A 22,134-nucleotide genomic window follows, 5' to 3' on the forward strand; every position below is an offset into this window, starting at 1 on the left:
ACAATGTGTTGTAGACAAGCATGGTAGGACACAAAGTTGCAAGTTGCAAAGTGACAAGAAATTCCATTAGTGTCCTCTACCACAGTATGCTCTACCACCAGTAAATTTGAAGAGTTGCAGGTTGTCCACAAGAAGTCATTTTCTTCTTCACAGGTCAATACAATTGCCCATGGAAAACACTGAAGTATTTATAAATACTTTTATAAGAAGGGCAAAACCAGACATTCTTATATCAGGCATGAAGCAAAGGGTTCCTTAAAACTGTTTAATTACATATTTCAGGTAAGCACTGACAATGGAGTAGATTCCCCACCACTGGATATTTACACTCCTTTTCCTAAGCTTGAGCTGTTCATTAAGAGTGTCTCTCAATCAACATCCCTGTTCAATCATTTTTCTTGCAGAGAAGGGTGCTGGAATAGAGCTATTGCAGGAAACATCATTCTATCAAGGCATGATTTTGTGTGTGGTTCCCCCCCCCGCCACATTAAAGATCTGTCCACTAGTAGTTTAAGGTATTTTAGGAGAACTCTGGCTTCCAAGATGACCTGAAGAATGCATTAAAACCGAGCAGTGCATTGAAGTCCTAGAAATACTTAAATCAATACCAATAATGCATATGTTGTAGAGCTGGAATTCTCTTTCACTGGCACAGCCATTAATGCCTGGTTTCTGTTAGGAAAGTTTAACACCAATTTTGTTTTGTTCTTTTTTCATTAGCCTTTGTGCCTCTTTCTCCATTTTCTTTCGTTGTTGTTCTGCTGCTCTCTTTTCCCTTTCTGCTATCTTCTGCTGTCTGCAATTAGAGGAAAAAATAAATTGCTAAAAACAAGAGTTTTCAGTATAGTTATATCTTAAGTTTCTATCATTAAATAGGCTATTATAGCTAATACAAACAGAGCCTTAAAGTCTACCACAGTTAGAATAGTTATTCTTCTTATTGTGATAGAGTATCTGTCCTTTGCTCAGATTAATCTAAGGCAGTAATAGTTCTTCAAATATTTTACCATCTAAAAGCCACTCCATTCTCAAAAATTCAGAATAAATAAGTGAACCAGTGTGAGCATAGGAGGTTATAGGGCTTAGAGCTATTTAGAAAAATCCATTTAGCTGCAAGAGTCACAAAATTGCACTTATCTCCTCAAATTTAGACCAACACAATTCAGATTGCCTAAAATATTGAGTTTTGTCTCCCCTTTGCCTCAAGCAGAGGCATAAATAACTATCTTCTCTGTAATGCAAGTGCTACAAGCACTTTCCTCGTGATCAGATGAGGTACTAACTTCTAATATTCCCTTTCACTTGTCCAGGATCTGTGATGTACTCTACTGCTCAGGACAAATATAAACAACACCCTTTCAGAAATAAAAGCTAAAGAAAGAAGTTTTCAGCTGTGTATCCTTTAAGCATTATTTCTTATCACTGCTATCAAACCCCAGATATTACTATCTGCCAACTCAAAGGATCTGTCTACAGAAGTAGTTTTCGATCATAACAAACAGATAGCTGACTAGAGAACCAGATTGTGCTCACTTTATTTGCCCCCCTCCAGCTAGAACTCATCATTGGGTGGCACGGGGCAGCAAGTGGATCAAGTGACAGATTGCAGCTCTCTCCTGTATTTCATAAGCAGTAATAAAATAGTGCAAGGAGGTCAATCCTGATCTGGATTCAGTTCATTAGATATATGAAAAATTTGCCAGGTTGCTTGCAAGATGGCTTAAAAATAAAAGTGAAGCTTGAATAATTTGAAAAGGTGACATTTAACACAGACTCAGTAAGAATAAAAAAGTCATTAAAAGAAAATAGATTAAAAAAATCTAATGGAGGAGGCAGTTAACTTTTAACATTAATCTAAATTAGCAGTGTATTTCCACTTGAATGTGCAATACACACACAGAATTAGAAATCATCATCACTTAAGGCAACCTTCTTCGCAGATTCCCAACCATGGACAAACTGGGCATATGAAGCTTAGAAATATTAGCAGTATAAAGACTACATATGAGGAAAGCAGTGGAGGGAGAAGAGATTACACTTATTTAATAGCTTTGTGGCTTCCAATAGTTCATTAGTAATGGCTACAAGTTTTCCTATACTCTATTAAGTTGCTCTGCTCTTATGGAGGGTCATTTGCATCAAGATCTAAATCTACAGGCATGCGAGCACCTAATTGCCATTCCCACTGAAGTCAATAGAAGCCCAAACATTTTCTGAGAACATGACCTGCTATTCTGCATCCCACCAGAAGGCCAGCCATCTCCAAGGCAGACAGTTGCCAAGACTGTCAGTCTATCATGCAGAGTAACATATTTGCCACTCCACAGCAGCAGATTTTCTTATATCCCATCCACATCCAAATTGATGCAGTAGAAGAGGTGAAGAGGCTACATATGCAATCAGGCATGTAGAGACAGTGGAGTTTCATTAAAAAACAAAACAAAAACCAAAAAACACGCACAGTGTTAAGCAATGCCACTCTTCATTTGTTTTTGTGAAGTGAGAGAAGTCATAGCAGATCATTATTTCTTCCATAAGCTGCAGACCACAGGGCATTCCTCTGCACGGAGATTCCTCTAAGTGGTTTCTATGCCCTCTGCTGGCTGAGTAACGTTACTGGACTTCAGTTACACCCAAATGAGAAGAGAGACCTTCACCACACCTCAGATACAGGAACCGAAGTCCCTATTCATTTAGTGTAATGCATGGTAACAGAAAAGAAATGCTTATAAAGAGTTTACCATAAGTAATTACCTTTTTGCTACCATTTTACTTAGCTGATCATTATCCAAAACACCGACTTCCATTCCCAACTTCCTACTGTTTTCAACATAAAATTACTATCTTTCAGGTTCAGGAAGTTTTCATTTCTCAGTAAAGTGCCTGTAATGAACTACATCCACATCTGGTTCACTTCTGGGAGGGGGATTCCAGAGCAAGGAGTTCAGCAGAGTTAAGACAGAATGACGTAAGTTGCTTAAAGCAGAAAAAGTATTCACCACTGATGTTAATCTTGCTTTACATTCATAACATGAGTTACATCCAAAAAACTAAATCTTTCATTGGTTAACAGAGGTAGAACACTAATTATAAAGTACAAACTGTATAAAATTATAATCAGAATGCAGCAGAAAGATGTTCTTGTCCCCATGTGTTTTGAATTACTGTATAATTCTGAATAACTGAGATGAATGATTTCTTATAACTTACTCTTTCACTTCAACAGAAAAAAAGCAAAAAAAAAATTCATACACATGCTATTTTACACATAACTGCTTATTAAACCAAGGAGCAACTAGCTTAACTGTTGTTCCTGCTGGAAAAAACCTTCAATGGTATTAGAGAATCTAAGGGCACAGATAGATAACTACTATTTGTAAAACCAATTTATTTTTTTTTAAACTAACTTCAATTAATTCTAAAGAAAATGAAAAGCCAGCTTATCGTCTACCACACTGATTCACCCATTGACTAGAAGAAATTTCAGTGCATCCAGCCCAGACTCTGTTCTGAAGAAAAGCAGACTACACCCACTTCTCAGGCAATAGTAGTCTACTCCTAAGTCTTGTCTTTGCTAGTGTTTACCTGCATGCTTTGATTTCCAGGAAGCATTTGGCCATGCTTTTTTCAACTACTATATATGTATTAAATCGCCAGAGAGAAGGCCTTAGGATACAGCCTTTCTGCTATTTAAGAAGCCACAGCCCATTTTAGTATGATTAATCACTACTCCTTTACTACACAAAGAATTATTCCAATCCAAGACACTTTTGAATACTAACCAGGCACCAATAGGTACCTAGACATACCTACCTAATGGAGATCCTCATTTTATTTATTTTTTACTTAAAAAACACACTCATTCCATTCTTGAGGAGCACTGCTGGAGTGAACTTAGTATTAGCATTCTCTGGAGGGTTAGGCAGACTTGTACAATAATTATCAGTCTAAGAGCTTCAGAGCCTTTCATAGGCCAAGATGTTTGTCTTTTAGCATTAAGAACAGACTTGAGATCTCCTGCTGAATACAGTCTGTTGAGGACACAGCCAGGCCTGTCAAGTAACATGAACTCTTGCATGTTAAGTGTCAGAAGTCAAATACACCACAGGTCTCTACTCCAAGAGAGATCCTAAACCCAGAAGATACTTCCTATTGCTCTTGCTAAAAATCTGCCTGCATTTTCCTCAGTCACAGAAAAATGCAGTAATCTGAGTAATGTGTCATGGACTAAACAAAGCTTTTACTTCACAGCTGGGATACAACTCACAGTGATCAGTTGTACTGAGGCAGCCATTCATAGCTGGCCAAGATGTCATACAGATAGCTACAGTTCTGATCATGCTCTTGCTCTGTTTACTTGAAATATCTGCACATGCATATACAAACACATACCCGTGTGTGTGTGTGTATATATATAATCTCCACACATCCCTGCTAAAACAAGTAGAGAATTGCCCCCCGCCCCGCCAATAACGGAAAGTTTACCACTTGAGCTGAAGACTTTTAATAGTAAAAATATGCCAGACTGAAATATTTAGAAGAGCTTCAACCAAATAAACTGACATTTCCAAAAACAAAGCCTGGGTGAAACCTCACTGCTATTCCTACATAAAACATCTCCAGAAGTCTAAATCTGAGTATCTCTCAGTGCACTAGAGCATGAGCCTAGCACTTGGGAAACAATATGCCTTTTGCCACCCCATAAAAGTCCACAACACAGATAAATTTTATACTCCAGATATAAATTGGCACATGCAAATACCAGCTTTTAGTAGCTAATTTTTATATGACAAGTCCATGCCTGGGAAAGCTTGAGTACTTGTTTTTATAATCTTAAAACAATTAAGCACTTTTAATGTAACATAGGGCAGTTTCAGTAAAATAGTGTGGAATCCATAGTTAGCAAAAGTAGTCGTAGTTTCATTTTTCAATTCAAAAAATAAAAAAAAAAGGGGGAGGTTGTCATTGATGCACCAGACAAAGAAAAATGAAAGACATACTAGGGTCAGTGTATTGCACTTTAAAGATCATACTGAGCCTGTTGATACTCCTCACAGAAAAAAAAAAAATACTATCCCCAAAGGCACCCCAAAGGCATGTCATTCAACCATATCACATAGTTTGTACTTCTGTGATACATTAGTGCAAGACAGAACCTGAAAAATTTTCAGTATTGGGAGAAGGAAAATAATAAAAATATATATATATATATAGACTAGAATGTGCACCTGAAAGTATCTGATTAGGTTCGCAGAAATACTTGCATTACAGACCCATTTTCACAAGCTGCTGCCAAGCAAGTTTGACAGCATCAGAATTAGAGTTTATTTTCATTAATTCATCAGAAGCTTGCTAGTGACTTCCCTTTCCTCTTACTCTACTTGTTGAAATAAGTAAATTTCTCATATAATGTTACAATAAATAGTTCAACAGAATCCTCTTTCTGCAAAATTGTTTTCTTAAAAATTCACAGTTCTATAATGACTTTTTTAATATATCATGTCCTTATTTCACAGTTGTCACACTAAGGCCACAAATTTATGATTTTGGGGGCAAAGTGAGAGCAGTTAAGGATGTTGGAACCATCTGATGCAGGTTATCTGATCACGTAGCAAGCAATTAAAATTTGATAAAACCTTGAAGTGAAACTTAACTGCCAAGTGGCAAGAACAGGATACAAGAACAGAGGTATTCACACTAATTTTGTACAAATCATTGATTTTGCATATAAGCATTATAGGTGAGCTAAGTTAGCTAGAAAAGCATGGCACCTGTGGGGATTCCAAGAATATATTTACTTATCACTTCTTCTAGCCTCAACTGCTTTTTAAGTTGACAGCACATGGTTATGATCTTTAAGGGCATCCAGTGGTAAGTATTTTACTTAATCAAGTTGAAACATGCTATTTGTATATAGTGAGTTTCTTAAATTTATCATTCCCAGTTTTAGTAATTCTCAGGTTTTCTCCACTATTTGAGATGCTAAGTTAACTGCATTAGATATAAAATGTATTCTGCAAAGCAGTAGTTACACTGAGACAAGATACATAAAAATCATTTATCTTAAGAATTGTTTAGCCTTTCCTAGCACTTATAAAAAAACATTACTACAAACAAAACTATAGCCGATTCTCCTGCATGTAAAAGTTTACATGGAAACATAAAAGTCTAACACACAGCAAAGTTAAGATTATTATATCTTAACACTGGAAAAAAGTTATACTGTGTTACTCTATTTTCATTTACCTAAGAACTTCTTCTGCCTGCCAGGCAGCATCTTCTTCTTCTTCCCAAGCATTAGTATTTTCTTGCCAGGTATCCAGGTCTCCCAGTTCAGGCTGAAACAAGACAAAAAAGGCTCTATAAGCACATGCAGGAAATCTCAGATAAAAACACTTTTGTTTTTAACCTTGAGGCTTAAGATTTCCAGAAACCTTTGACATATGACAGTACTTCTGAGCTTATCATCTATGTGTTTTCCCATGTTCCAGTAATGACTTTTTTCAGCTTATTGCTGGTATAGCTTTTTGGATTCTTCACAGCTGGGGAAGGATGGATGGAAGTACTGAAATGCATTTTTAGGAAGGGGAAGATAAGTTGAGCAGATAAGCTAAGCAAATAATTTAAAAGATTTCTGGAAGTTTCATGGACAAACCAACATGTATATCCACTGGTTTGTCCTTCCAGTATTACTTGAGTGCTGTTGTTACTCACAAGTCCTTTTCTAAATTATTTTCATTATGAAAATAATTCTAATTCTTATTCTAAGGCTGTGTTATGACTATTCTGCACTGCTTCGTGCCTAGACCCTTTTGCGCACCATGTTAATATGACGCAATGTTAAAAAATGTTCTGCGGCACCTTGTTCAGAGGCAAAAAGTTTAAAATCTTGGACATATTTTTAAGGAAAGAACATACAATGAAGATGGAAAGATAAGCTGAAGGCCTTATTACAAGAAAAAACCTTCTACTCATGTTTAGAACTCACTAAGCAAAGCCCCAAAAGTTTACAGTCCACTGTTATAGGAGGTTTGCAAATACACATGTGTTTAGGAGGCTTCCTACCATTTTATCCCCTAATCTGACAAGCTTCTCAGTAGAGTAAGTTAGTTAGGATTAGCTACTTTTTTGCTTTGAACCAAACGTTCAATTTTAAAAGCATTTACAACATTCCACAGCTATTCTCCCACTCCCCATACACCAGACCTCTTTTCTCCTAAGGTAATTCACCTGTCAAATGAAAGACCAGTATTTAGAGCATACTTACAGACTGGTGAATAAAAGGAATATCTTGTGTAGCTGCTAATCTGCTAGAGAATCCTGTGTTTCCCTCTGGGATCCCAAAATTTAAAGGCTCTCGTTTTTTAATAACTATCTGAAAATATTCAAAAAAAAGGAATGAAAAGAACTGAGTTAGAGCACTGCACAGATTCCTTGGTGATCAGATACTCTGCACTTATGAAGGTACAGCTACACAACTCTGTACTGTGTCTCAAATCTGCTCAGGTCCCAGAAGCTATACAGCTAAATCAGCTCATAAGTAGAAGCCGCCAAATGCAAAAGGAACCTAAGACTACCCTTTGGCTTCATCCCCCCTATCCCCAAGCCAGCTTTATCTCAAGTGACATGGAGACCTATGACTGCATCAAGACAGGGAAAGGGCAGAAAGAATGAAAAAATCCAATAGCCACATCTCCCAGCATTGGTATGATTTACCAATGACATATTCCCCTGAAGAAATCTGGTCTCCATGATATTTAAGGGTAAGATATTACTCTTGAGGATAGCGCTGTCCAAACAGCCATACTGCTTTGGAACATGAGCTATCTCAGGTACACAACAGTGCTGCTGTGCAGATAATCTGAGTTTCAGTAGACAGAAAGTAACTCACTACAGCATCAACTGGTTCTGTATTGGTTTAGCTGAAAAATATGCACTAATGCTTCTCCTGAAAGGCTAATTCGTAAGTTTAATATGGTTGCTAAGATCATGAATCCCTTTTTTGTCTTAAGCTCAAAATATGAGCTTACTCATTTGCTTTGTTTAGTCTCCTTTAAGTCTGTGCTGCTTCCAAAAGAAGCAGATCAATTCCACTGACTGTACAAACATCTAGACATTATAGATATGAGCAGTAACACAAGGAGATTTCACCTCAGACCTTGAAGTTCATACTGAGCCCACCCACTGCAAAACTACAACCACAAATTCAAATTTAAAGGTGGTAATGGGGCAGAGTTGGAAGGCATGATCTTTAATATGTCTGCAGTCAATCCTAGAGATGTGTTTAAACTAAACCAAGTATATAGAATTTAAGCAGCATGGACCTTTCTTGAGTTTTGGTTCTGTATCTGAGGTTCAATCTGTTTAGTGAAAAATGTCATAAGATACAAAGGAGAAGTCTACCTCTTCCCCACCCCTTCTCCACCCCCCAGATTTTGCAAGATCAATATCCTAAGAAGAATTCAATCCACAGAATTCTGCAGATCCTGAATCTACAGAAAACTGACTCCAACATCATCTCCAGTTCATAGGATCACAGGATCTCTAGTTCAAGCACCCGCTCAAAGCAGGGTCAGCTTGGAGGTTAGACCAGGTTACTCCAGGCTTTATCCAGCTGGGTCTTGAAAACCTCCAGAGATGGAGACTGCATGACCTCTCTGGGCAACCTGTTTCGATGCTTGACTGCCTTCATGGTGAAAAAGGTTTTCCAGATGATTCAAAGCCACACAAAACCTAAACTTGTAACTAACATATGTTTAATTAATATTTGTTTATAGTGTTAACACTGTTGTGGAGATGTGCTTGTGCCTTTTCTTGAAAAGAAAATCAGATCTTTGAAGAGCAAGCTATTCTGAAACATCAGCTCCCTAACACCACTCTCCCAATACAGGTTGGTGAAACAAGCAAAATTCTGTTTTCTTGAACAGCAGTACAGCTACCTCAAACTTCTGTAAGTGCAGGACCTGGAATGGCTCTCTTCAAACAAAGGAAATGCATGTGCACAAGTATCTTCTTTCAATGGTACTATTTTCAGAATTTAAGTTGACATGAGGGTTCTTAAAGTTCTTCCCTGTATTTCCAGACCATTCAGACTATGAAGTGCCTCAGAAGTTTCCAGGAACATTAAGACCAAAGACGTAAATGTGAACTAGCATCACATATTGAAAGACCTCCAAGAGTCAAGATTTGCAATTGGACTGTTAGGCTAGACATCAACATCTAATCTCATTTCAGGAGGACAGTTTAATTTTGCCCAAAGCATCTATTTTATGATTTACTTACAACTTATTTTAAAGCAAAGAAAACACTCAATAAGTATGGTTGAAAGCTCAATACCTACTTTTTGAGTTTTTCTTATAGTTGGTGTCATGTCTTTGAAATAATCAGGTTCCATTTGTTCCAAAGTATTTTGCTGAGCAGCCACATTACCATTCCCACCTTCAATCTTCACACTGGTAGGTGCGTCTTCATCCCATGAAGACCAGTCTTCTACTTCTGGCTAAACAGAAGTGAACAATACAAGTTAATATTATTTGCAAATGAAACCTTGTCTTATTACATATTACTGAGACAACAGGATTGGTATAATCACTCTATTAAGTCACCTACAACTTTAGCAATTACCTGTTTGGGAACAGATGAATAATCCACTGTGGTTGGCAAAGTTATCTGGTCTCCACTTAACTTTCGCCCTCTTCCAGACCTGAAAGAAAAAAGTAGGATTCCTCCAAGCTCTGAAAACATGAGCACTAAGTTAAAAAAGAAAGGAACTCTGAGAACAGAACTACTGAAAGTAGTCATGACTAAATCATTAAGTGCTTAAACTACCTCAGTATTACATACTGCCAATAAGAGTCTTGCTAAAGTCTCTAAAAAGGAATTTCATCAGCAATAAGAGTTTAAAGGAATGCTCATAAGAATTTCGAAGTGTGATTTACTTTTCATATTTCTTACAGAGACTTGATTTGCATAACAGTTTGAACAGAGACAAGTTAGTTAATTCAGTTATTTAGCTATAGTCAGGTTCAATTTTTAGATTGTCAGTGCTTAAGAAGCAAACACTGTTCAAAGATAACCACTTCCACTGGAAGCTCTCTGGGAAATATTTCTACTGGTCTTAGATGTTAAGCTGTGTTTTACAAGTCATGTTCTGAGCTTCTTGATTTGAAAGTTCCTCTAAAGCACTTTCTCCTTAGAAGTCTAAGCAGAGGTAGCACAAAACTATACAAGTCCACAGCTTCAGTTCAATACATGCTTCTACTTATTTAAAAAAAATACTGTTTCAATGAAGGTGTTTCAGCAATTGTATCAAATAATTTTAACTGAAGACAAACACTTGTACATTATAAATAAGACACTTCGATATTTACTTAATGGCAGCGTTCAAAGATTACAATAATAATTAAAACATATTTAGTTGACATTTGCTGTATTTTAAATCCCTATGACACAAGGGAATGAAATTCATAGTGACACTCCCATGTTTTCCCCAAGAAGCATAGTGTCCTATAGCAAGACAGGCAGATAACTGGCCTTATTCAACTTGGAAAAGTAAGATTTATTTATTACTACTGAGGAAAATGCATCAAGGAAACTACAGTTTGGAGTGTGTATTCGTTATTTTTACTATTATATAACATTCTACCATCAGCTAAGAACAATTCAATCATTGCAGTCTCTACTGCACATTGGTGAGTAATTAGATATCATTTTTCCTACTCAAAGTCCAATAGATGTCTTCCTTATGAGAGATCAGGTATTTATGTTAAATTTTTCAAGCTTTATGTAATTAACTCCAGTCAATTGAGAAATTATTCCTTTCAACTGAAAAACAACTCAGTTTAGGGGTAAAGAAAGGTGAAAGCCTCCAACATAATTTCATAAATTGATTTCTGAAAATCTTTATAGTAATATGGATCTAACTGGAAAGGGTGCCAATACAGACTGACCATCCATTGAAAATTTCCAGCCTTAAACATAACTACGATTTTTCTTTATAATATCTTAATCTAAAATAAGGAAGCACCTTAGTACTGCTCAAATTTCTTTTCACCTTTTCCAAACAGGAAATATTGAAAAGGCAGAGATGAGGAAAGACAATTATAAGTCACACAGAAATACCTCTGCCTTGAAAGCAAAAAAGAGAGAAGTTACACTTCACTCACAAAAAAAGATTCCAAGAGAAGGGGAACCTTATGTGCTTCAGGTTTAAGACTGTAACTTACAGATGTCTAACAATCTTGAGGCAGCTTTAAAAAAAAAAAAAAAAAAAAAAAAAAAAGTCCCTGAACTCTACAGTGTTAAGAAGTTAAAATGAAGGTAGCTCAGAAACAGTTATGCCCAATTATAAATACACCAAGATAGCTGACATAATTCTAAACTCTATCCTACACGGCCTATGCATAAGTTTAAACTTTGAGTAGATCCCTATACAAAAAGGTTACACAGAAACCCAAATTTAAGTATCATTTCAGGATGAGCCAGTGCAGAGTGTCTCTATACCAAAGGCAATCTTCTACTGAAGGGTGAACAGTTGCATTTTCACCCAGGACCGTATGCCTTTACATATGCAGTCACATGAGATCTGTTTTACTCTTCCCTTTGCATAAAAAATAATTACATATATTTGATGTTAGATTCTCTAACAGACAAAAAAGAAAAGGATAAACAGATTAGAGACTTCTGGTTCTTACGCTGACTAGATTTTAGCTGATATCTCTAGAAGAAATCCAAGCTTAGAAATACTGTCCTTTAAACTTACACTATATATATACTTCTCTCTAATACTGCTCTAAGCCACCACTTCAGCAGTTATATATATTTTCCTATATATATGAACAGTTTACATTGGCTTTCTAATCTTGAGGAAAAAATTGGTCTACATACAGGCTAAGTAGCTTCTGTGAATTCATATTTAACACAAGACTTTTCCAAATGAAATCTTCGTTTGCTAGTAAGAAAAATAAGCCTTAATGGAATTTCTGCCATCCCAGAACTTCAAGCCTGTTAAATATTTTTACAGCATCTCTAGCACTGTTAATGCACAGAACATGCCACATAGAGAATGGCATAGTATATTTAAAACTTTGAGTGTTGACTTCTTTGCCTGACTCTGCTTCTGAACAGCTAGAAGCCTGGGTGAAACCATGCACTGTTCTTGACAATCTGGGAAATTCTGATACACAAGGTTCTCAAAGGTCTAGTAACTAAAGAAATCAAGCTGTCTTGACCTTTGCCCAAACCCTCATAAAGGAGAGGTGGCACTGCTATTCTACAGCTATGTCTGAGACCTGATCTAGAAGACACAATAATCATCCCAATCAGTGGTTTATAACAAACGAGGATCTAGCCAAAACAGTGACAAGTGTGAGGGAGGAAGGAAACAGCTTCTGTCACAGAGCAGGGCTGCACTGAGAAAGGCTACATCTCTTTTCTACAGAGGGATCAAGAGGCTCATAGGAACAGTTGCACCCCAGCTATCATTTGACAGATATTGATTCTTGCTTTGAAGGCCAAATTTCTCAAGACCTCTTGGTTTTCTTTGTCCTTACTAATTAGTAGCACAATCTTTACAGATACTAGTTTAAATTGTTTTTTAATTTAAACAATATAATCTGAATAAGTACTAGCTCATTTCCATTGAATACTAATCACATTTGCTGGTTATCAGACATACTCAGATGCAGTGATGCATTACAAGAAATCAAGATTTATCACACTATGCGTCGAAGCTGACATTAAACAGGAGAAATATCTGTGGTTAATGGACTGAGCCAGTCTGATCCACTGATTTGCTTATGTGAGCCATTTTAAATTTTCATCCTTCAACTAACTGTTATTCAAAGAACAGCTCTCTTACTTTTTTACTACCAATCAGTTCCTCAACTCTTTCAATGATTTAGTTCTTTCAAAAGTTTAATAAGGGAGGAAAATACTGTCACTACACCTACTAAACAATTATCTGCTTACAAAAGTTATCTTAACACTTTGAGAGATTAGGGGACCACATGCTTTGGAAGTTATCAGCTCAGTGTTTTGACTTCTTTTAGAACTTCAGCAGCAAGTATTCTTAATTTAATTTGGAATTTGAGTCACAAAACTACAGCTTACATCTATATAGCTGTATGCAGCATTAAAATGTAGCCTTTTAAAAGTTAAATAGATCCACACTCAATTTGTCAGTCAGCTGAAAGCTTCCTCTTATTCTTGAAACGAGTAAAAGTGAAGAGAAGAGAAACAGTTCAGCTGCTATTTTGTGTCATGTTTTGTATATCCCTAAACCTCAGTGGGAAAATAGTAGTCTTCATATACAAAAACAGAATGCATTTCTCCAAACTGTTGTTTATGTAAAATAACATTTTGTATGGTTGACAAGTAGTAAACAGTAGTCCAGATTACAGCACAGTACTGAGTTGATCTAGCTCGGGTTTTGCTGGACACTACTATTCTGTAGGCATAGTTCTTGAGGGCTTTTTTTTGAAAGCTGTTACAAACTACACTGCCATGTTCATGAGTTCACAACACAAAAAAAAAAAAAAGCATTTTTATGTATTCTTGTAAGTCATAAGATACCTTCATCTAAAAAAAAAAAAAAAAAAAGGAAGGCAGTTCTCTAATCACTGTCCTCCAAACTTTTTGGGAAAAAAAATCATTAATAGACAGAAGAACCTAAGTTTTAGGCAATTGTTTTTTGATAAAGCAGGATAAGAATCAGTTATATTTATAGTTAAAGGTTAGTGACTGATGACACAGCAGATGCTACCATTAACTGAATCTTTTAAAAAAGAAAATATCACTTGGCAAATACTTTTTAAAAAATTGGAGAATGGTTTTTCTTCAGGTTTGTCACAGAACAGTTTTAAAAAGCAAATTTAAACCCTGTCATAGCTGTTTATAAAACATTCCTCTTGAAAGCTGGCATGCCACAAAATACACTGATACTTACAACAGCAGCATACAGACTTTTGAACTCCAAGGGAATATGCAGATTCAAGAATGAATTTGATTTAGTTTTATCTGTCTTAATTGCTTTGTAATTAGCAGTAAAACCAGAACTATGAAAAGAGGCGGGCACATGTAGTAAGAAGAAAAGAAAAATGACCTGTAGTTAAAAAATGTAACCTAATTACATAAAACGTTTACCTGCATATTAGCTTTTTAATGAAAGAAAGCACTGCTGCCAGGCAAGTACAGATTTTAAAGAGTCGAAACTGTGTTATGGCCATGGTGAGAACCCCTTCCTGCAAAAGAAAAAAATTAGATGTTGAGCATACGACATCTTTACATAGTTGTCAAAGCCAATTTCCCTACTTGCTCACGAGCAAGGAGCATTCCATGCAAGAAAAGAGCAGACGTACCAGGAATGGACAGTCACCCTATTTATCAGGACATTTCACAGATGTAAATAATAAAAACATCTAATGTATGTTAAAGAAACATCACAGAATCACAGATAAAGTCGCAGTTAAAGACACTTTTAAAGGGGAACTGCTGGCAATCAGCTGCAGTGACTCTGTACTGCTGATCTATTTTAGACACGAACAATAGTGTTGAAACAACTGCAAGGAGAGTAGACTTATGACCAGTAAGATGCTCACACTTGCAAGTCCTGCATATACCAATTATACATTTTTATGAAACCTCCATTAAGTCAAAACCCAGAATTGGCTGTTTAAAGTTTCCAATGACCTTAATAGGAAATGTGTGATGAGAACAAACATTGCTTATATTAGAGATCAATATCACTGAAAAATCATCAAGAGAGAAAGTTTCTATTCATCCTGTGCGCACTACAGCACAAGTTAATCCCCTAGTTACATCAATATTTCTGTGTCAGACTGGATCAAGGCAGCAAACCAAACCAAGCAAAACTTGATCTTTGGCTGAAGTCACTTATGCTCGCTACTCTTTTTCAGTGTCAATTTGATCATCTAGAGAATTTACGTTCAGCATACCATCTTTATTCCAACAGATCCCCTCAAACAGGTATACACTAAGTCAGAATAAGCTGCTGTAATTCTAGGATCCTTTCATCTCTCCTACAGGTGAGTATTTCAGAGGGAAGAAGAAGTTAGGCTACACGAGTAGCTTTATATATACCTAGACTTGTAACAACATTTTCTGTTGCAAGTTTAACATACCTCCTGGTGAGAAGAGAAGACAGCCCTGTGGCATTTTCCTCAGGCCATGAGTGCTCCATGGAAGGACAGCTTGATTTCAAATATGCTGTGATATTTAAGCCACTTTTTATATTCCAGGCTTTAGGTTAGGAAGAGTCAGGAAGGTGGATCAATAGGTAGGCTGCTCCAATACTGCCCTGAGGATTTTATTAAAAGGTACACAATGGGATTTGTGAGCTTCATGGAGCTTAGATTCTTTTTATTAGTTGGTGTTCATTTGCCAGATAACGTAACTAGTATTAAACATTGTAGTAATATGGCACTGTAAGTATTACTTCATACACAGCCAGATAAGAAATTTCTGCCACAAAAAATTAAATGGGGAGGCCATTAAGCAAACAGGCTCTTCTGCTGCAAAATAGAAGGCTTAAGTCAGTAAGTAACTACCAGGATACAGACCATACTGCTAAGCTGTAGCTCAGGAGAAAAGCCTCATAGGACACATTTCATATCAACTTCAAATACTAGCTTTGCCTTAATCTCATTTCTCAAGAGACTACAAAACAGAGAATGTTATACAGGAGTGGGCATTAAAGTAGCTTTGCATCTAGAGTGAAACAGGAAGCAGTCAAATTTCCCAAAAAGAAGAACAGCAGACACCATCCAATACATTTAGCTGTTAGTTTTAAAGAAAGGACTATCATTTTGTATTGTGCTCACACATTTCCTTATCTTCTGGAATATGCAATTTTGATGAGATCTAGGTGACAGAAGAAAGCATCAGTCAAGAATCTGAAGGATTTAGACGCATGGAAATTGGTGAGGAAAAACAGTGAAAAGCAATTTGATGGACAGCTCCCTGTTCTAAAGCAAGGGATTATTACAAAGTAACACTGAAGTGGCAAAGAAATTGTTACTTTAAAAAGGTACAGCTAGAAGCCATCTAGCTGAGATTTCCAGCATGAAGAGCACGTGACCTGTGGAAATCTGAATGAAGGTATATCTTTTCTGAAAGGAAAGGTGTTTAGAGGCTCATCCTACCCTTGTTTATCAGAATTCATTCTTCTGTTGCTGGGAGAAAGGGGAGAAGTGTACTCAACACCAGAAAGAGTGAAGCAATTTTCCCAGTTTAGCCTAGCTAGCAGCCAAACTAGACAGTCCAGGCAAACCCTATAATAAAAACAGAACTATTGAATGAAAAGATCGTTCTGGGAAGCAACCATTGCTAAAAAAATTCTTCAAAATTAAGCACGAACAACACTGAACCTGCAGGACTGAGAAGCTTATTAGCCAAGTGCAGAACTAAAACTAAACAACAGTAAAGTGTGTCATTTATACATAAAAGACATTTTTTCAATTCATCTCCAGCTTCTATAATTTTTTCTTGATGTTGAGTTGCATACTGTATTGACTTCTCAATATAAAGTTAAACAAAAAGAAAAAAACACAATCCACAAAAAAAAAAAAAAAAAAACACACCCCTCCCACACACAGAATCCACATGGAAAGTCTGGCCTGCCTTGAAGTTCACTGCTGACAAGAGTTAGCCACCAGAAGTCAAAGTTAATGTTTTTTCCCTGGATCATTCCTATACACGAATGAGTAAATTTTTGACATATACCTGTTTGTCAAGGTTCAATAACTGCCTTCATTCCCTTCCCCACAACACTCAGAGGACTCCTCCCCACCTTCACTTCCCATGTCTGGTACGGATATTTCAGAGTTATGTTGAGAAAGACACAATCCCATACCATATTTGCATGAGTTCATTTCACTTCAAGTATGGCAAAGCCAAACTCTTCAAGATAGCAAATATTGTTTTGCCTTCCTCTTCTCTAAACTGTGATTGTAGTCTTCCCTATTACATTAGGCCTTGTACATTAGAAATTGCAGGATACACAATCAGAGTTTTGGAAACAATAAGCTATCAGCTAGCCATAGTAATATCAGCAATCATCCCACTTTAAAAAGTACTTGCAGCAGCATATCTAGCTTTTATACTGCTAATTAAGATATGAAGCAGTAAATATGCACTAATTTTAGCAATACGCTAGAAACTATGTAACAAGAATCCTGAAACAACTCCTTGGATTGAGATTAGGACAAGTGAAGCATTCCCGCCAGTGTCTAAAAGGGTGCATGAAATGCTGGCATTACTGTTCTAAGGACAGCACTCCCCAATAAGATAAAGGTATTTAAAAAAAAAAAGTTAACTAATGAATTTTCTCAATGAGTAATAATTTTATCTTCTGAAACAGTTGCATGGGTGCAAACGTTCAAGGAATCTAATTTTTTGAGCTTAGTGCAAACTTAATTCACCTGATACCTAACAAGTCCAGTGTAATGGTAAAACAGCAGTCATTCTTCTCAAGCTGTCAATCTGTCTCCAGCAGCTAGAAAGGAATGTATGGCCGTGTAGCTTGTCTCATGAATGGGAACAAAAACTGAACAGGGTAATACTAAATGGAAAGGCCACAAGGTTCTTTCCCCTCTCCTTCCCATAAGTCTTTCCCTGATAATCCATCTCAAAGGGAGCTAAAAGCGCATCAGCAGCCTACTATGATGCAGGACTACACTGAGACAAAATACAGAGCAGCAGTGCTCCAGGAAGAAACCTAGAACATGTCTTAATAGATGTAGGTAAAGGTAAAACACTGGATTAGAATTAAGAAAATCCAATCCAGTTGTCAACTGTCAGCCCAACACATCCTCATGTATATCACATTCTGTGCCTCAGTTTCCCATTTGTAAAGTTGGATAGAGCTTTGTTTCTCCCATTATTTAGATTGATACAATTCTTCTGAAGTATAACATTTATCAAACTTACTATCAACTGGAATTTTTAAGCTTCATTACAACAGATCTTATTTATTTTAAATCAGGACATGAATCCTAATTAATTTCATATCGGCAGCCAGTGCAACACTTTTGTAACAGATACCCAAATTTAACAGGACTTCAACTTAGTCAGGATGATGTGGTTCATACTGCCTTCAACTGGTAGAAAGTCACAGCAGTTGTTCACACGGAAAATGAGCACAGGAAGGATTAAAGCACAAGAGCAGCAAGATGTTAAACACATTATAAATAAGTCAGAAGAACAAGGCAACTTAGCCCTGAAAACATTTTACAGATCAATAGAGGAAATACAGTAAAGGGAGGGAGAGTTCCAAATTTTATTGAACCGAGACATTTTGACATTGCTTTCAGCTTGCAGCATTGGCAGCTTTGGAACTCCTGGCAACTCGGACTTTATCCACACTAGCTAGCAAGCCATTTGTGGTGCACATAGTCCAGCTGAGTGAGTGAATGAAGGTGCCACAAACAAGATTCTCACTGATCACTACTGTGCAATGAGTACGTTCTTGCTCAGAGAAGCACTTCCTCTTTTTTATCTAATTGCACATGGTAAATACTATTTAAACAATATTTCAAGAGACAGAATAAAATTCTTAAAATAAATTTACTTTGTGGTACTAAAATTGTTAATCAGTCTGAAGACGACCAAAGTAGGTTTACAGCGAGATACAATCTTATGAAGATCAGCAGATAGACCTGAAAAGCTATTTTCAGGTACATAAAAACTCTTCCAAATCATGTATATTACAAGATGTACAAAGACATTTTGTATTCAAAAAGGGGAGGGGAGCATAATGATTCAGGAGCAGCATTCAGTCAGGTACTGAAAGGCACAATCAGCATCTCCTGCATGTCAGAAAAAGTAACCATGATTCTGTATCCTAATGAGATTACTAGGAGCTGCAGAAGACAGCAAAATCCAGGGAAGAACATGTTTGTCTCTCCATTCCTACATTATTCCTAGATACCTAACACTCAGTTTACTATATAGGGAATTTAAACTTTTTTTTTTTTTTAAACCCTGTGCTCCTGGAGCCATAAAACCACTATGGTAATGCCACCTCATCTCACCTCTTCCTCCCCAATAAACTAAATATTTCCAGTCTTGATGACATGAACTCCTGCAGCTTTCTGCTCTGAATTAGAATAAGTTCTGCTTCTCAAGGCACCATTAGTTAAACCAGAATATTTATGTCCCCTGGCTAGGCACAGTAATTCTTCTTTGATAATCCATTGTCTACATACGCTACTGCCTTCTGAAAAGTCATTATACAGAATATAACAACTGAAGTCATGCAGTCCCATGATACTATACTATAACTTAGTTCACACTTGCATGAAGTCGTTAACATAATGCACTAATTCATGTAACTCACGTTGTAATACTGGAGAAGTTCTCAGACCACAGAACTTGAGTTCAAGAGACCCCAGTTCTGTTCCAATCTTTATTAGTCATCCTGGACTTAAGTTATCTGTATCTACATGAAAAGCCAGAGACAATAAATTAACACACTCTCATTGTTGCTACCACAAAATCATCCTGCAACATCTGTTGTCTTCACAAGCACCAACTATTCAGTGCTTACAGTTAAGATATACTGCAAGACATGCTGTGCAGGGTGGCTTAAAGAAATCTCTACAGGGCACATCAGTATTTCTAAAGTATTCAGAATGACAGCAGAATACAGCAGCATGCTACATTATTTTTCACCAGATGTGTAACTGAGGCACTTGCATCATGAATTCATGGTCATATAACAGTGCTTCATCATTCTACAGGACAAGCACAAATCCAAGTGTTATTAGGGACACAGAAGAGAAACGAGATTATAGCACTCAAGTTTTGCATGACCTGTTAGAGATTCTAAAGTCTTTAAAGGTTTACTAAACAAGCTTCACATGAGTTTGTATGCAGTTCCTGAATGAGCACGAACACAGAAAATTTCCAGACTAGGCAGCCGCACAGAGTGCGGTCCCACAGAGCCCCTGATCCAGCGAAGACAGCACGAAACCCCCCGCCCAGCTCCGAGAGGGCGCCGTCCCCGCCGTGGCCCCAGCAAGGTGCCAAACCTCCCAGCCCCCGAACGCCGCCTACCTACTCGTCGGCCACCTCTTGCACCTCCCAGCTCGGGAGCCCCCCGCCACGCGGGGGCCGGGACCAGCCGCCGGCAGGGGCGCCGGCCGGCCGCGGGCCTCGCTCTCCCTTGGGCCCGGGTGCCGGCGCGGCGCAGGTGCGGCGGCGGCCAGCACGGCCCCGGCGGGCGGGCGCGGGGGGCTGCGCAGCAGGCGAGGCGAGGCGAGGTGCGGCGAGGCGCGGCGCTGCTGAGGGAGACGCGCGGGGCGGCCCCGCCGGGAAGGCCGGCGGCAGGCACCGAGCCGGGCCCCCGCCCCGCCCCGCCGAGGCGGAAGCGGGAGGCGGAAGCGGCAGCCAACGCGGCGCCGGCGGCCCCTCTCCGCTCACCTGCCGCGCGGGGGAGGCCTCTCCGGGGGCGCGGAGCCGGGGCCCGAGCCGGCCGCTCCCGCAGCCTCCGCCCTCGCCGGGCACCCCTCATTCAAAGCTCGGCGCGCGCCGCCGCGCCGCCGCCATGGCCTCCCGCGCCGCCATCTCGGCTCCTGTCACCTGGGAGACGGGGCCGCCCCTTCCGGCCACGCCCCTTCCCCTCGCGCCGCCAAGCGGCGCCGACGCCAGGGCGGGCCGTTGGGCTGCGGCCGCCGACCGTTGGGGCTAACGGCTGCTGCGAGGGGAGGGGCGCTGTGGCGGCGTTCGGCACCGCCGGCCAGACACGCGCCGGTGCCCCGCGGCCCGATCCGCCCCCGTCGTCCGCGCCCCGCCGCCGCCGCTGCTGCTCCGCGCATGCTCCCCGGCCGGCTCGGCTCTGCCCGTTGGCTCTGTCCCGGCTCCCGGCCTCGGCCTCACCCCCGGCTTGCCGAGGCGCGGCGGCGGCGCCGCGCTGGCAGAGCAGCGGCTCGGCTGTTCCTTGCTGCGAGCACCCGCGCCGCTGGGCCAGAGCCCCTCCGTCCCGTGGCGGGGAGGTGGCACCAGCAGGAAGCTTGGTGCTCCTGAAGCGAAATCCACTCTAGCGATTACACACTATGCTCAAAACAGTATGGCAAAGTGGCCACTCGGTCCCCAGAGGAATTTAAGCCAGGTCATCACTTCAGGGAACTGGGATAAATAAGTATAGGCCTTTATGTAATATCATCTGTATGCTGTATTTGTGGTTGTGAACATACTCATATGCCGTTGGCTGGAATCTGTTCTATAAATTTGGAAGCTACTAAAAAAAAATTGCTGAAGTAGTTTGTGACAGGATGTTGCCTCAATTGGCATCAGGTCTTGCCAGTGTCTGTTTGCTCAAGTAGATTCTTCAAAAGCTGCTTGTGCGTGTTGACCAGCCAGCCTCCCGATACAGTTTGTTCATTCACTGTCCACATGGGGAAGAAAGGAGGAGGAAGATACTGAGTAACCTAATGTAAGATTTTCTGAGCTCTGTGAATGCTTCCAAACTGCATTACACCATTAAATAAGCTCAGTAGATCAGGTAAATGGAAACTTTGCCCCCTTCTCACCAGGACTCCTAGCCCACTTCTAAAAAAGCACAGATATAAAGTCTCTTACATCTCCAAACTGTACCATTCAGTTCATTGTACTTTCTTCAAGTATTTTTCCGTAAAAACTACGTGTCCTGCTAGTGGAAGTAACCTTCATTTTCACTCTTCCTGACAGCTAATACAGATAAAACCTTTCTCAGTCCTCTCTAGTTCCACAGAACTTTAAATTATATATCTTCTGCCTAACTTAACCAACCCCAGTGGATTTAGCTCATCATTTCTAGGGATTCAGGGATTCATTTGACCTGGATGAAGGGACAGAGTGCACCCTCAGCAAGTTTGCCGACGATACAAAACTGGGAGGAGTGGCCAATACACCAGAGGGCTGTGCTGCCATTCAGAGAGACCTGGACAGGCTGGAGAGGTGGGCGGAGAGGAACCTCATGAAGTTCAACAAAGGCAAGTGCAGGGCCCTGCGCCTAGGGAGGAATAACCCCATGCAGCAGTACAGGTTGGGGGTTGACCTGCTGGAAAGCAGCTCTGTGGAGAAGGACCTGGGAGTGCTGGTGGACACCAAGTTAAGCACGAGCCAGCAATGTGTCCT

The 22,134-nt window shown here is 39.3% G+C and overlaps 1 protein-coding gene across 7 annotated transcripts; it reads right to left on the bottom strand.

Annotated features, from left to right (window-relative positions):
* Positions 1-251: 251 nt before the first annotated feature.
* Positions 252-20,613, bottom strand: EBAG9 (estrogen receptor binding site associated antigen 9). Of its 7 annotated transcripts, none has more exons than XM_067290232.1 (9): positions 20,440-20,613; positions 19,355-19,456; positions 15,141-15,316; positions 14,143-14,240; positions 9,625-9,703; positions 9,341-9,499; positions 7,268-7,375; positions 6,247-6,338; positions 252-796 (listed from the first exon to the last, which is right to left on the bottom strand). In XM_067290232.1, exons 4-9 carry the CDS (start codon positions 14,223-14,225, stop codon positions 676-678), a joined length of 642 nt encoding a protein of 213 aa, XP_067146333.1. In that variant the 5' UTR covers positions 14,226-14,240; positions 15,141-15,316; positions 19,355-19,456; positions 20,440-20,613; the 3' UTR covers positions 252-675. The 7 variants fall into 7 exon arrangements, with proteins under 7 accessions (XP_067146333.1, XP_067146332.1, XP_067146334.1 ...); XM_067290231.1 differs by lacking the exon at positions 20,440-20,613 and adding an exon at positions 20,074-20,219; XM_067290233.1 differs by lacking the exon at positions 19,355-19,456.
* Between the last annotated feature and the right edge of the window lie 1,521 nt (positions 20,614-22,134).

The sequence above is a fragment of the Apteryx mantelli genome, chromosome 2 (assembly GCF_036417845.1).
Source record: "Apteryx mantelli isolate bAptMan1 chromosome 2, bAptMan1.hap1, whole genome shotgun sequence".
Classification (NCBI taxonomy): Eukaryota; Metazoa; Chordata; class Aves; order Apterygiformes; family Apterygidae; genus Apteryx; species Apteryx mantelli.

What these genes read in the sequence shown, in the direction of transcription:
- EBAG9 (XM_067290235.1), bottom strand. Translation starts at nt 14,225, where the DNA reads ATGGCCATAACACAGTTTCGACTCTTTAAAATCTGTACTTGCCTGGCA. An exon ending in ATTAAAAAGCTAATATGCAG is followed by an intron (nt 9,704 to 14,142) that starts GTAAACGTTTTA and finishes TTTTTCTTTCAG; the next exon opens with GTCTGGAAGAGGGCGAAAGT. An exon ending in CTATAAGAAAAACTCAAAAA is followed by an intron (nt 7,376 to 9,340) that starts GTAGGTATTGAG and finishes GAATATTTTCAG; the next exon opens with ATAGTTATTAAAAAACGAGA.